This window comes from Cheilinus undulatus, linkage group 22 (genome assembly GCF_018320785.1).
Source record: "Cheilinus undulatus linkage group 22, ASM1832078v1, whole genome shotgun sequence".
Classification (NCBI taxonomy): Eukaryota; Metazoa; Chordata; class Actinopteri; order Labriformes; family Labridae; genus Cheilinus; species Cheilinus undulatus.
The window spans coordinates 29264565-29280670 of record NC_054886.1 but is presented as its reverse complement, the minus strand read 5'-3'; the positions used below and the strand labels follow the sequence as shown (position 1 = coordinate 29280670).

At 40.7% G+C, this 16106-nt stretch overlaps 1 protein-coding gene across 1 annotated transcript; it reads right to left on the bottom strand.

Moving 5' to 3' along the window:
* Positions 1 to 283: 283 nt before the first annotated feature.
* Positions 284 to 15268, bottom strand: cmasa (cytidine monophosphate N-acetylneuraminic acid synthetase a). The gene is made up of 8 exons (XM_041779815.1): positions 14906 to 15268; positions 7987 to 8129; positions 7730 to 7885; positions 4215 to 4351; positions 3943 to 4037; positions 1729 to 1900; positions 1475 to 1640; positions 284 to 1289 (listed from the first exon to the last, which is right to left on the bottom strand). The coding sequence occupies exons 1-8, from the start codon at positions 15127 to 15129 to the stop codon at positions 1075 to 1077; spliced, it is 1308 nt and encodes a 435-aa protein (XP_041635749.1). The 5' UTR covers positions 15130 to 15268; the 3' UTR covers positions 284 to 1074.
* Positions 15269 to 16106: the final 838 nt, after the last annotated feature.

Here is a 16106-nt window from a genome sequence, read left to right as displayed (position 1 = left end):
TAGCCTTGCCTAAGACTCACAACACTCGACTATTTACAGGAAGTCCCTGCTACCAATCATAAAATGCTACGGAATTGGAATACTATGCAAAAAAAAAAACATGTTTTGTTTGTAGTTTTTCACATATCAACAAACTACATACAGTTAGAAACTCCACAAGTTTCCTTAAAAAGAGCCAAGCTAGCATGTTTTCTTTGCTCCCAGTCTTTTTTTCAAAGCTTAGCTGGTTGGCTCAGTAATTTAGCTTCAAATTAACAACACAGACATGGGGGCTACATCAATCTTCAGGTTGAGAAGGCAGAAAGAAAACCTTTAATTTAACAGATGCTTTAAACAGGCAGTTCATGAAGCAAACAGAGATGATCGGTTGTTCAAACATGTGACAATTACAGGTATGGAAGTATGGAGGACTTGACAACACACATTTTGGACATTTAACATCTATAATTTGGTTAAAAATATTTTACTTAAAATACAAAACAGCAAGGCTTTATTAATTTCGAAGTCTAATCATACATATAAATAAAAGATGAAGACTTTCGGGCACTATTTGGTGAGATTTCAAACTAAAACGGGCTGTACCGTGGTTGGATGAAGCTCTAGTCCTCTACTTGAATTGAAAGAGGAGAGAAACTGTTTCATAAGCTGTGGTTCAAGATAAAGATCATGTTTTCATTATCCTGTCTCTTTAAGTTGCGCTTCTTTACACTCGACCTCGTCTGATGATGAGCGAATTCTGCTTCATGCCCTGAGTGCTACGATACCCAATGATTTGTTAAATTCTGATCCCATTTTGGTTTTCACAGCATTGATAAAAATCCTTCTATTTGGAAAATAACTTAAAAGCATGCATAAAAATCTAATATCTAGAAGCAAACAGGAAATCCTGAATGATTGCAAACAAGTGATTTTGTAAAATCTGCTATCTCTAGCTCTAAAATTTATAATGCATCTTCGATATTATTTCATTTTTGATCTACAATTGCAGGGTTTGATTGCTTCAATCATTCGTGCAGAAACTGCATTCACTCTAAACTTGCTCTCACGCAGATTATATTCATTATTCTCTTAAAATTAGAAGTTTTTGCGGTCAATTCGGTCCTGCTCCAACTGCGACCTTGCTTTTTGTATCTGCAGGAGAATGTGTTCGGCAAACTCTCTCATAGCTCCCTTTCCCCCTTGGCTGTGGCAGGTGTACTTTGCAGCGTTAATGGCGACCACTGGTGCATCCCTGGGTACTGCGCTCAAACCTGCCAGGTTCAGACAGTTGACGTCCTGTTTATCGTTACCTAAGAGGAGAGAATAGGGAGGGAGGAAAGACGGAGAAATTAACCAGCTGATAATGAAATAAAAACCTGTTGCTCACTTCCTATTGATGCTGCAAATGCAAATTACAATAATGATCTTAAAAAGTTATGTAGCTCTCAGTGGCTCCTAGAGGCCAGTGATGAGTCCCAGTAAAGGTGCGTCTTACCCATGTATGCCACGTCCTTCCAGTTCAGGTTCCTCTGCCCCACCATCAGCTTCAGAGAATCCAGCGGCTCGTCCCCCACCTGTATCACCTCACAGCCTGTCCTCTTAGCCAATTTGTCAGCCAGCCCCTGAGACACAGGGTCGACGCTGGAAGTCAACAGCACCACCTGGTGGAGGAACGCAAAGCGTACTGATTAATATCCTGACAGGAGCCACTTAACCAAAGAAGTTATCAAGGTGTAGGTAAATCTGCACCTCCACGCCTTCTTTCTGCAGCATACGGATGCCCATGGTGTCTCTGGTGTTGATGGATACCATCTCCTCTCCTGATGCTGACAGAAAGATCCTGCCTTCCGTCAGACACCCGGAGACGTTACAGAACAACAGGTGGACCATCTCAGGGATGTCCCGACCAAAGTAACCATACCTGCAGGAGGAAACAGTAAAAAAGACTTGAAAAAACATCCTGGCCTCCTAAACATTATAAAAACAGATAAACACTGACCAAACAATATGCAAAGTGTTTAAGACAGAGAAGTTCAAGGGAGGACATTTCTAGACATTAAAGTCAAGAGGAATGCAAATAAATGGCAGAAATTGCAAATCATTAGGGCCAACCTCAGAGCAAAGACCCCACTGAGACTGTAGGTGATGTCTTTTATTATCATTAGAGCAAATAAACTGCTAATTTGGAGGCCTTAACATTATAAAAAAAAACTCACTAAATTTTCCAGGAAATTTCCCCCCATTGTAAATTTGCATTTGGTGGTGTAATTGTGCAAGTCTATCCAAAAGGGGCCCAACAGGGTACAAGCCGTCTGTATTAGAATTGGTACATGTATGTATCAGGCTTAGATGGGGGCAAAAAAAAGTTTCCTGGAACCATCCTCTAGAATGTACAGGAAGTGCACGGTAAACATCTAAAACATCAAATCTTCTCCTTTATCACCAAAGACAGGTTTTACATCTTGATGTACTCCTCTGAGGGATTTTATCTGATAGACTCCAGATTTTCTTTCCCCATTCTAGACAAGTTGGAGATCTAAAGTTGTACAAACTTCTTCACCATATGGCAGGACTGTGACTGGAGGCCAAAGTTGGTACTTTTACTACTTTTTGGCAGTGTTCCAGGAACAATAATTCCATATAACTTTAATGTGCCTTTGTCAGTCATTACCAAACTTCACAGGGACGATCACACTTTGAGTCTGAAGCCATCCCTGCGTCAACTTTTTAACTTTTTCACGGCGCCCCCTACTGTTAAAGTAAAATTTCTTGTCGGAATTATGATTTTTTACTCCAAAATAAACTTAAACATTCAGTGATGTGCACCATTACACCTACAATTATAATCTTTAGCTTGCATATGCATCATCATTACCCCAACAAAAAAAACCCTCTTGGACCTATACCCAAATCCCAACAGGAAGTCAACCAGCTCATGTCAATTTCAAAATAAGACTTAAAAAAAAGACGTAAACCTGTTGTAACTTTTGTATATATTATTCTGTGTTCTCAGGTTTTTGGCAAGACAACAGACTGAATATGCCTACATGCAAACATCTCATCAAAACGCCCTCTCCTAGCAACAGGAAGTGACAAAAATAATTTATTACTGTTACAATGTTGAACCTATCGAGCTCAGATTTTGATAGAAGGCTGCAGTAATTTAATATCTATCCTTAACATGAAGGTGTTTCATTAAGGGACGCCTGACTTACAATGGTGAGGATTTCAATATCTCGCCAATTTCAAAGGAAGTTGGCAAGTTCTCATATGATTTGCTTCAAATCTCACACGAATGATCAGGATTAGCCCCAGAACATATTTAAAGATTAATTTTAAGGATATGCTGTTGTGCCACCTACTGTAAGGAGGCATTATCACCTCTTACTTATGATGTGACATTTTCTTTTCACTTTACATGATAAATCAGCCCTAGCCTGATCACATCTACATATTAGCATTCTTTGTTTTCACACTGCCACCTAGCGTTGATGACCAGTACTACTTCATATACTGTGTACAATGTGCTTTATTTCACATCTGATTACAGACCTGCGAGGACAGTTTCTCTGCTGTGCTTCAGCACACAGCTTGCAGACACCTTGCATATGCCACAGTCCCTGACAAGCTGGAGTGCAGGGGCCCTTTATCGCTGTATGCTGTAGTGCCACCTACTGTCAGAAGGCAGTATCACCTCTTGCTTATAATGTGATATCTTTTTTTTAACTTACGATTAATGTCAGCCTAGCCCGATCACATGTACATAATAGCATATTTTGTCATCATACTGCCCCCTAGTGTTCACGACCAGTACTACCTTCTACCTTCAAATTTTTTCATGCTGGCAGCAGCAGAAACTTCCACACAAAATGAAGTGGTAAAACAGGTTATTTCAAGAGCAGGATTAGGATGGTAGCGAGATGACAAAAGTCAACTCATTTATATTTTTCTTTCCTGTCTCACCTGAGGACCCTCTGCTCTGCCACAGGCCAGTCAATGTCCACATCTATGTCCACACTGTACTCGGGCATCATCTCAAAGTACGTTATCTTACCTCCCTGAGGAGAAAGGGACAACATACAAGTACGATTAAACAACATGAGTAAGTGGTTTGTTTAAAAAAGGAGTTACATTTCTGAATTTGAACATAAAAATCCTAAAACCTAACCTGTTCTACGACCTATTTTAAAAAGATCTATTTAGGCAAAAATACACTGATTGTCCTGCACCATTACCTGCATTACTCCTTGGGTCACTAAGAGCTCTTTGGTGGCGAAGTAAAAAGAGCCGTTCTCACACAGCTCTCCGTCCCAGTCCTGACGCCGTGGTCGGTGTAAGGGGTCGATATTGAACGGCTTGGTCATCTCATTACCTGCAAAGACAAAGAGAAAGAGTTAATAAATAAACTGAGACTGTGTTATAGTTTTTAATGATGTATTTAATATGATCTGCCTAATGCCAGGCTCTGGAGGCATCATGATCTTGAGTTGTCTTTCCGTCCATCTATCTGGTCCTTTCTTACGGACCCTATCCCTTGGGATTAATAAAGTACCTACCCATATATCAAATAAATCACCCACTGAGCTTCAAGGACTTCTATATTTTTGCTATTGTATCAAAAATGTACCTGTACCGTTTAATTTTCACTAGAATCCTGTCAAAGTTTAAAATTCTAATACAATGACAACCCTATGTTGAAGTATCTGGCATATCTTGCTCAGGAAGAATTGACTTTAGTAGTACAAATGGATGAAAGGCTCTTAGGGATTTAACCACTCAGCTGAAGGAATGTCACTCTACTGAACATTATGGTTATTCCTTGTGTTTGGGTAAGGATTATCACCTAAACTCTGCTGCAACAGAGCGGTAAATGCAAGGTCAACATGTAAAAGAAACTAGAGCCACTCCACTGACAACAAGAGAGATGATAAAAGTCTGTTGTCAAAGCCTTAGTTGTTTTGGATACTGCTGTCCCTATCAGTGTAGCTGTGGCGTCTTCACTGTACTGGAGTGAAGTAACAATGACGGATCATGTAAGGTTGCCTGACCTTGAAGGTCTCAGTGTAAACTTAATCTGTGGAGGCAGGAAACATAGTGCAGTGATTCTAGTGCAGACCAAGCCGTAACCTCAAAAGCAGAGGAACTACTATAAAAAATCCCCCAAAAACTTGATTGTAAAACAACCACCAGACTGTCAAGCAGTGTTCATGCCTTTTAGACTAGTCACAAATTAGTCATTTCTACCCTTTATAGTTTAGTCCATAGAAAAGTCCTCTCATTTCAGTCTTTACTTTTAGCCCAAACATTTATTCTCTTACCTTATCAGTTACCAAGTCATGGTAGTGTGTTCTATGCCCATCCTGCTTTCTACAACTGAGAGGCGAAAAACTACAGATGCATTGTCTTTTGACAGATTTACCCACAGTGGAGAAATATCATGGATTTTGAATATCCAACAAAATTTAAATAACATTTAATCTAGTTTGGGTCATCTAGACGAATACTAAACTTACTTCTTGTCAGTTTTAGTCATCAAAGATCTATTTTTGGCTGGTCTTAGTGTAGTGTTTTCTCATCGAATAAAGGCTCCTGACAAACATTTTGAGTCATAGTTTTAGTTAACGAAACTAACGCTGCTGTCAACTGGCCTGTTGCCGGGCAACCAGAGAAGTTGGCAGCAAGAAAGATGCACTCTTGAATTATATCTTGGAATTGTAGTGTGTTTCCACAGTTAAGTTGACAACATATGTTGAAACCTAGGACAACAAAGATGATGGATAGTCCAGGACACCTTTGAGAGAAAGAACGGAAAATTTCTATCAAGAAAAACACAAAAAAGACAAAGAAGAAGACCTCAGTTCTCCCCTTCTCCCCTTTTATCCCTGCCTCTGCTCCGATTAAATATTGGGCCATGGGCACGCATACGCACAGCTGGTGCACCCGCATTTGCCCATTGCAGCGCAGTGGCATGGGGATATTTTGCATGTGAAGTTATACATAGTAACTTATTACAGCTCTTCCCGCTTGGTACAGTCTGCCTACAGTAGCTGACAGACATGTCAATCAATCAGCTCTTACAGCCTAATCTAATCCCTGCCTCCCGACTCAACTCTCACGAGCCAATGACAGCGCGGTTTACTGACACAAACCCTAACCCTAACCCATTTACCGGTAGTTTGTTTAGAAAGTTAGCTGGCACAGCAGCATGTCCAAATGACCAATGGACTTCTGAAGCAAAAAGAGAAGTTTCTGAGATTTATCTTGACCCCGCAGCTGTGGGTGCTAACTAGCGATCGGGCTGGTGCCGCTGTCAACAATTTTGTTCGGCACATTTTTTGAGTTTCATGTAAAATTATGTCCATTTTGGCTTTTTTCTTCTGCCTTTTTGTGTTGTTCCAGTGCACAGGAAGGAAATAAACACTTGTATACCAAAAACATTTGTAATTGCAACAATTTCTGGGAGAAATGGTGTATTTTCTGGAAAAATTCCAGGGGTGCCAATACTTTCCTCCATGACTGTATAATAAAGAGAGCAGTGATGATCCACGTAGCTGATCAGCTACATACGAGACAGCATCGGTCCGCTAAAACACAGAAGTCTACAGCGCTGTTTGCACTACTCACTGATAACTGAGAAATACTGTCAGGACAGATGATCAGCTGATTCTTTTTGTCACTTCTCAGTCATTTTCCATGCGCAGTGCTGTTTGCCTCTCTCTCTTAGGCTGGCTCGGCAAGATGTTATAAAACTGTTACATGGTTAACCCATTTATTATTATATGGTTATATGATTGGGCAGAGGTCGGCCGTTGTGTCTTCATAAACTACGCACTGCAGACTCAAAAAACAGGTAAGAATAGGTTTGAAGGCTGACAGTGTATGCCTGGCTATAGATTTTAGGCAGCTGCAACATGTGGAGACCGAAAGGAGGACGCAGAGGCATCACAACTCCTACAGTCAGTTCAGTTGGGGAGTAGGCAGAGACGGTGTTGTGTGGGAAGGCAGCAGGGCCCCAGACAGACCTACCATACCGAGCATCTTTCTCGCGGGTACCTGCTCCCTCGCCAGCAGGATACTACATGTTAAGAATAAACTCCAGGTCATTTCTCAAGAAGGATTAAAGCTTTTTAAACCCACATTTTCATGGATCATACTCCAAGCAGTGGAGCCGTTTCACTGTGGTGCCATGCTGTGACGTCTAAATGGAGTCTTGTTATCACAGCCTTGTTGTTTGAAAAATAAGCCCTACATCATTCATAGGAGTTCAGGTGTCACTTTTATAACACAGGAGACAGAGCTGCTGGAAACAGACACACCCTTAAGACATTTATTATTTACATTCACTCTTTACACAACCCCACTGAAGCAATACCTTGGCTTTTTAATTACCCCAGGATTAGGTACTACCAACCACTCCTACTATTAATGTGTTTTAGTCCTTTAGTGTGTGGTGTGCCAGAGGTAGAGGGTGTGAAAAAGCTTATTCCTTAGTTTTGTCCACTAAATAACAACAATAAAGGAAAAGAAACTGGCTCATAAACCAGATCCTAGTTGTCACATAAACAATCTGGCCTTATTGAGATGGCTTGTTTGTGACTTTTAACAGCTTTTCTCCCTCAGTATTTGAAATTCATCAATGAAACAAAAACGGTGGTTTAATGTTTAGTAAGTTTTTCTTTTTTCATTTTTGTTTGATAAAGTATTTTTTTGATTTCCATGTTTAGGAGCAATCCTACATTCCTCAACTTACTTCCCCTCTTGATCTCCATCCAGCGGAACTGATGCCTCCTCACCACCGCAAACACCGAGTCGTAGCCCTTCTTAGTGATCATCTCCAGCGCCCCCTTCAGGTGGAACGGGTGGAGACAGGGGGAGGTAGCCTGAATGTGACAGATGACATCCACCTCTGCAAAAAGAAGAAGTCAACATTTACAGCTGCAGTCACTGTTCAAACAGACACAAGCTTGATAACATCCTAGTCCACACATCCTGCTGGCGTGGGTGTACCTGGGTTGAGCCTGACAAACTCTTGGATGGTCTCCAGTGATGAAGAAGAGTCTCTGGAGACTTCAGGACTCCTGCGGTGAACTTTGGCACCCCATGCTTTAGCCACCTTCTCGATTTCATCATGATCTGTCGATACCCAAACACTAGAAAAGAGAAGGTTATAACCATTATTAAAACTTTAAGTTATGTGTCCCTTTGTCACACATTTATATGATAACAGCCATTATCATCAACCCCCAGGAGCTGTAAACCTAGAGGAAACGGAGAGCTGATTCAGAGAAGAGAGGTATCATGGGGGAAAACATGTGACCTGTTGGACAAACTCTGGTGAGTTTCTTTGGTCAAAGAATCAGCTAAGTTGTTATTTCAAAAATTCCATATCCATATAACTACTGTGGTAGAAGTAAACTGTAATACTTCAAAGGATTTTATGTACGATTTTACAAGTGCATTGTTTTATCAGTAATCCTACATCATAAAATAAAGTTTAAATTTGATCTGACTGTAATCCTCTTCATGTTTACTGGCTGATGATCCGATGAGCCTGCATGATTACGCTAGGGTGTACAAATGCAATGCTTCGAGTGCGGACACCAGGGTTTTAACCAGGTGATCAGATCAGTGGCTCCCAGCATTATTCAGATATATTTGATCATGTACAAGGAAAACTACTTAAGAAGGACATTCTACATTATTAAGCAGACCACAGGTTTCAAGCAATATAGGAAAAAAAGAATCCCTCTGCTGCCATAAAGCGTCAAATAGTGCAATGCCTTGGACAAGGTATGAAAACATTAGATATTGGTGCTGGTGCCTCTGGAGTCCCACAAACCTCAAGGTGAAGAATCCTCTAGAGACTGGCAGTCATGTATAAACCTACTATTCAGCCCCCCCTAACCAATGCTCACAAGCAGAAACAGTTGCAGTGGGCCCAGAAATACATGGAGACTCATTTTCAAACAGTCTTGTTGACTGGTGAGTGCTGTGCAACCCTGGATGGTCCAGATGGAGGAGTAGTGGATGGTTGGTGGATGGCCACCATGTCCCAACAAGGCTGCGACGTCAGCAAGGAGGGGGCGGAGTCATATTCTGGGCTGGAATTATGGGGAAAGAGCTGGTAGGCCCTTTAGGGTCCCTGAAGGTGTGAAAATGACCTCAGCAAAGTATATAGAGTTTCTGACTGACCACTTTCTTCCATGGTACAAAAAGAAGAACAGTGCCTTCTGTAGCAAAATGATCGTCATGCATGACAATGCACCAGCTCATGCTGCAAAGAATACCTTTGTGTCATTGGCCGCTATGGGAATAAAAGGAGAGAAACTCATGGTTGGGCCCCCATCCTCTCCTGACCTCAACCCTGTTGAGAACCTTTGGAGCATCCTCAAGCTAAAGATCTATGAGGTTGGGAGGCAGTTCACATCAAAACAGCAGCTCTGGGAGGATATTCACACATGTTGCAAAGAAATTCAAGCAGAAACTCTCCAAAAACTCACAAGTTCAATGGAAGCAAGAATAGTGAAGGTGATATCAAAGAAGGGCTCCTATGTTAACATGGAACTTGGCCTGTTAAGATGTTTTTGATTGAAATAGCTTTGATTTCAGTAAATATGACCTCCTAATGCTACAAACTCAACAAATGACCATTTTCAGTTCTTTACAACCTATAAAATGATACGGACTTTTCCAACCCAGACTCTGAGGAATGGCTGCCAAGTGAGTGGAGCGGATCTTGTTCTCCGTCCCAGAGCGATGGAGGTAAGTTAACGTTGGGAACCCACTGATTATTCAGCCAAATTTATCGAATGAAACCATCACTCATGCTTTCCTGTGATTTCAGAACCCTACTTGAGAGAAGAGCAAACCCCACACAGTTCTGTTGGCAGAAAAAGAGGTAAGAACAAAAAAATTCTATATTATAGAAGTTATATAATATATGTAACATATTATATATTATATTACTTCTATTTACTTTAATTTACAGGCAGTGCCAGGGGACATGCAAGCAGGAGAGGACGTGGGCATATAGGGGGGTCCTGTGGCAGCCGTCTAGTTGTATTGTGCTGTATTTTGTATTTATTTTTATTAATTTTACAATAAAATAACAGTTGTAATACAATTTTCAGATGTCTTTTATGTCATTGAAGGCACAATTATAACATTCAAATCACAGTTTTGCTTGACAGACTCTTTCACAAAAATGCATTTTTCTCAGCTTTCTAGAAAAAAAGTGGTCTTTGAGTGAAACTAGCCTCTATTTAACTTCAGATAAATCAAGAATGGAACAAGCTGCAAACAAACGTTTTTGCTTGATAAAATAGAGAGTTTCTTCTTTCATTTGAGCTATTCTGTGTTTTCAGGGTAATAGTACAAAATATTCTGTGGGTCTTGAAAGATGACTCAAAATGGCCAAAAACGCTGGCACAAGCCACTTTCCATTTTATAAAAGGGCTGGCACTCAATGAGTCAATAGCTGGTCATGACCAGCTGCTAAAAAACATAAGGTTGTTGAGGGGATAATAAGGCAGCTTTTCCCTAATCTTTGGCAGGTTGCAACAAAAAGATCACAGAAAAAAATTGGAGTATAAAACAAACAACCCAATAAGACGGAGCTGTACATCACACACCCATCATTCAAACTGAGGCAGTGGCATAAAGTCAACAGTAACTGAGCCGTGTGTGTTTCAGTAGAAGTTTCAGCTTGTTTTTAAAGCTGCAGATAGAGTTACACTTCTTAATGTCATCCTGTAGGGCGTTTTACAAAGAAAGCTGAAAGCCCAAAGGCTGTGAGACAGGAAGGTAAAACAATCTCTTGTGAAAGATACTGTGGTAATTTTTGAGTCCTCTGAGCAAAAGTATAACACATAATAATGGAAGAGACCATTTGAGATCTTACAGAGTGACAGCAGAGTTTCAGCTGAGGTGCATCTTCCCTTCTTTAAAAAAAAAAGAAAAAAAAAAAAGCCAACAGCTGGGAAGGAGGGGGGTAACCACACCCAATCCCCTCTTACTGCTGTCCCTGGACAGCCACATCATCATTCAGTCTATGCTGCTTTTCAGGTTTTTATTCACTATAATGTCAAAATCATTCAAGATAGACTGCTAAACCCCAACTGCACGAGTCTTCATCTGAAACAATGGTCTGATGGTTTGGTTCCTCTTCAAACAAAAGACACAAACTAGAAAACCTTCAAAATTTTCAAAGCTCAGAAGATGAAGTTTCTCTTTAATCCTGCTGTGGTTCTCCTGCATTTTTGACTTAAATCTTACAGCACTGTTTCAAAAGTTTAATGGCTGCAATGACCTAGCTGAGGCTAAACACACGTTACGACACTGTCCACTCAATATAGTCAAAGTCAAACAAATGACCTACAGTGTTGGGTGCTCTTGGTGAACAGGAGAAATACACACACCAAAAGGGGAAAAACCAGAAACTCTAGGCCTGCAAAAACAAGGAAGTATTCAAAAAGCCTTTGTTATTATGGGCTAATGTTTCAATAAGCCAGCATGTGTCGACTGTTGAGGATATTTTTGTTTGCAAACCCATGAAGACCTAAGTAGTAGAAATGTTTTTTTCCATTGCAATAAAGGCTTCTAAAGTATTTTCTTCCTCATTCTGTTCCTGTCTTGACGACCAATGAACTGTGCACTACGGATCCAGTATTTTCTCTGGACTGGGGCAAGGAATTCATTTGCTCTGGCTTTGTGGAGGCCTTCAAAGGATCCCTGGTAACCTCGCAAAAATTTCCAGTTTCTATGTCATCAAACTCCTCACTGGACCTTGCTCTCAAGCCTCAGCCCAAGCTATCACTCCTTCAGCCCAAACCTTAGTCTCAGGCAATGGTGCACAAGCCTCAGTGTAAGTCCCAACCTAAAGTGCAAAAGGCTCAAGCCTAAGCCTACGAAACTGTCCAATCAGCCCAAGCCTCGACCTAAGCATCAGTAGCCAGCATACGAATGCAAGAAGTCATATCACCAGTCCAAGACTCAAGTGTTCTGATCTGGCTCTACCTCCCTGTGCTCCAGAGACTCTGCCTCCCTGTGCTCAAATGTCCCTGCCTTCCTGTGAAACAGTGACTGTGCCTCCCTGTACTCCAGAGACTCTGCCTCCCTGTGCCCCGGTGACTCTGTCATCCTGTGCCCCAGTGACTCTCCCTCCCTGTGCTCCGGAGACTCTGCCTCCCTGTGACTCTTCCTTCCATGTGCCCAAATGTTTCTGCTTCCCTGTGAAACAGTGACTGTGCCTCCCTGTGTCCCAGTGTCGCTGTCATCCTGTGCCCAGGTGTCTCTGTCATCCTCTACTCCACTGACCCTGCCTCCCTATGACCCTGTGACTCTTCCCCCCTGTGCCCAACTGTCTCTGCCTCTCTGCGAATCAGTGACTGTGCCTCCCTGTCCCACTATTACTCTGCCTCCCTTTGCCCTGGTGACTCTTCCTCCCTGTGTCCCATTGAGAATCTGTCTCCCTATATTTCAGCGACTCTTCTTCCCTGTACTCCAGTGACTGTGCCTCCCTGTGCCAATGTTTCTCTGACTCTCTCCAAGCTTTGAAATACCTCAGTCACCAGCCTCAACAGAGCACCTGGTTTTCTGTCAGAGACCCTGTCGGTGCAAGCTCCCCGTTTCCTGTCCAAGGCCCTGCCTACACAAGCAGCTTGTTATCTGTCAGAGACCCTGCCAATGCCTGCTTCTGGTTCCCCAGTTCCTACTTCCCTGTCAGAGATCAAACCAACACCTGTTCCTGGTTACCCATCAGATATCTGGCCAATGCCTGTTTGAGTCACCTGGTCAACCACTGGACCTGTTTCACGAACCTGGTGGGTCAGCTACCCCCCTAATCTGTCCTGCTCCTCTGGTCAGCCTCCAGTCCACCCTTCTGCACCCCTCATCAGCCTCCAGGCAGTCCCTCTGAACTGCTGCCCTATTAGCCCCGTACCTTCTGGTCCCAAGTCCCTCCTCTGTCCCCCCCCACCCACCCAACTCCCTTTGAACATTCCTTTGGCTCTAGATTTGTTTTGTTGTGATTTGAGGAATATCCTTTGAAGGGGAGCTACCTGACATGGTCTTGATTTTGTTTCAGTGTTCGAGTTTTGTTTCCAGTTGTATGGTGTCATCTGCTTCCCTTGTATTTCAAACTTCCTGTATTTCTAGCATTTGTATAATTTACTGAGTCCTCCTTGTCCCCTGTTTTTGCCCACATGTATTTCTATTTTTGTTTAATTTTACCATATAACTCTCTTTTGTTCCCATTTTCATTGTCTATTCTAAGTATTTCCCAAGTTTTAGTTTCCTGTAATTAATGATTTTCAGCTATCTTTCCCTTTCTGTGTTCTTGTTTCCTTTACATTTATTCTGTTGTTGAGTTTCCCATGTTGTGTATAGTCTCTAGTTTTCTTCCTAACTTTGTTTGTCTCTCAACAGTTCCACCTGTGTTTTGTTTGTCACACCTTTCTCTAAACACACCTTGCCTATTTAGCTGGTGAGCTGCCTTCCCTGTCTGTCAGTTCCTGTCTTGCCTTCACCTGGTGAGCGATTCCTCCTTGTGTGAATTTTCCTGGCAATAAGTTTGGACTTTTAGATTGGACCTTGTCTATTTTGGAATTATTGGACTTTCTTTTCAAGTATCAAGTAAGTTTTGTGGTGTTTTGGTTTTTCTCCTTTTTAAAATAAAAACTTATTGATATATCTTTAATTGGGTCCTTTTCCTTTTTTTTTTTTTTTTTTTTGGTCATGTTTTTGCACTTTTTATGCTTTGAGTGCCTGGATATACAGTCTGGCATGAGACCAAATCATGGCATGCATAAAGGATTTTGCGCATCCAGTGATAGACGATAGGGATAACAATCATTGTGAGTTTTGATCAACAAAAACATCCGCTCTGGGACCCAAACTGCTTTTTAAGAGTCACTCTAAAAATGAAAATAACTCACAAAGTACATGATAACTCCAGCATACAATCTAAAGTGCAAAATATTACAAACTAGGGCTGTAATATTATTCAAGCTTCAATCTGAATGACAATTTTGGTATACTTTGAACAGGAAAACAAAATAACTGTGAGTAAATTTTTTTGTTTTGTCCAAGGGCTTTTCTATTTGGTAGATATTTCAGTGTTTGTTGCTCTGTTTGGGCCATCAGAGTAAATTTCTGTTTATAAATAGTAATTACACATCATTATATTTATATATTTACATATCTTCTCTTATTACATTCCATTAATGCTTGTTTTTAAAGTGTTTTGAGTTTCATAAATGCATGTAATGTAGATTGTAGTGTCTAAGAATCGTATTAATTAATAATGAAAATAATTTTTGCGATAATTTAGCTGCCCTATTACAGATATTTTAAAGGTTGCTAATGTTTTTGCACAATTTAGACTACCTGTGCAGGGTTTGATGATGTCTTTCCTGCTCTGTACACCTGCCATGTGAAGTTATCATAAGTACACATCATTAAAACAACAGGGATCATATTATTTGTACATGTGGAATTGAAAATCTCAGCAACTTCTGTCAAACTTGAAAGGTATCTGTATGTGAATTATGCATTTCTTTACAGTGTCTATTTCTGCAGTAGATCATGTATGTAGAGGAGATTTAGAGGGTGTTATATAGAGGGCAACACAGACTAAAAATCACATCTCCATATTGTTTTAGCTAATTATATGTTTTGATATTTTATTTTTAGTAAAGATAAAATAAACACAAAGGCAGATCTAAGCCATATACACTGAGGCTAAATATCAAAGAGGCGCTTTAAAACGTTACTGCCTTACCTTTAACCTTATTTAAAAAAAATATTTACGTGTCTTCAAATCAGGATTTACCGTCCAGCCCTAGAAATGACGAGTTTTGGTAATGACAGTAATACTAAAAACCTTCACTGGAAGTATGAGGCAATAACCCAGAGAAATATACTGTACCTGTCAAAAAGTTCGGAGTCCACCGCCGCCCTCAGCACCCATCCAATGAGAGGAACTCCCGCTAGCATTTTGATATTTTTCAGGGGGATTCCTTTACTCCCACCCCGAGCCAGAATCAGCGCGGCGACGTGCCTCTTCCCCCCCGTCCAGGACTTCTTGGAGACGGGCAGCACTTCGTCCTGCTCGCCGTTATCTTCTTGGAGGGTTCTTTTCCGCAAAGACATGACGACAGTGTAAAATATTTAGCCTGACGGTAACGGCTGGATTAAAAGCAGACCCCGTAATTGTGATGAGCAGAAATGTTAACGTAAAAATGCAGGCCGAGGCAAAGGAGGAGCTGCAATTTATATGAAAACGATTCCGGCTTCCTCTTCTTCAGGTCTGTCATTGTGGGGGCTGGCTTAGCGACTGAGCTCACCACTGACACCTTCCGGAAGAGATAGACACTACAACGTATGACATTTAAATCTGCTGTTGAAAACCACAAACCGACAATAAAACGATTTTTAAACAAACAAACACATAAATAAATATTGTTTAAACTACAACAAATTAACTTGTTTTTAAATGTCATGAATACAATTTAATTCAACACAGTATTCCAGGAAAGATAATAAATTTTGTAATTTTTTTCCAAAATCCTGACTTATTTCTCACATAATATTGAAATAACAGTGCAGGTTTTGGGTTTGGGTAAATGGCAAAAAAGTGGAGAAAATGGCTTCTTAAAGAAACATGGCAAAGGAGAGGTCAAAAGTGGCAAAAGGCAGTGAAAAAAATGGGCAAGAAGTGCCAAAAAGTAGCAAATATTGGTTTAAAGAAAAAAATAAGTGATAATATTGTGTAAAAATGTGGCAAAATGTTTTAAAAGGGGCAAAACACACTGAAAATTAGAAATAAATGGCTTAAGTGCTGAAAAGGGATAAAAGTGGCAAAAAAATGAAAATGGGTAAAAACCGGTAAAAAATGGGAGAAAAGAAGTTGAAAGTTGCAAAAAAGGTGCCACAAATGTGTTCAAAGTGGTGAAAAATGACAATAAAGAGATAAAAGTGGCGACAAAGGTCATGAAATGGGTGGCAAAAATGGGTTAAAACTGAAAAAGTGTTTAAAGTGGCCAAAAATGTGATGAAATTATGTTAAAAGTAGCAGAAAATGGGTTAAAACAGTCAAAACAGCAGTAATGAGTAAAATTGACTTTTAA

Coding starts and splice junctions, on each gene's coding strand:
- cmasa (XM_041779815.1), bottom strand. CDS start 15,129: ATGTCTTTGCGGAAAAGAACCCTCCAAGAAGATAACGGCGAGCAGGAC. Junction 7,886..7,986: donor GTTTGTCAGGCTCAACCCAG/GTACACCCACGC, acceptor TTCTTTTTGCAG/AGGTGGATGTCATCTGTCAC. Junction 4,352..7,729: donor GATGGAGATCAAGAGGGGAA/GTAAGTTGAGGA, acceptor TTGTCTTTGCAG/GTAATGAGATGACCAAGCCG.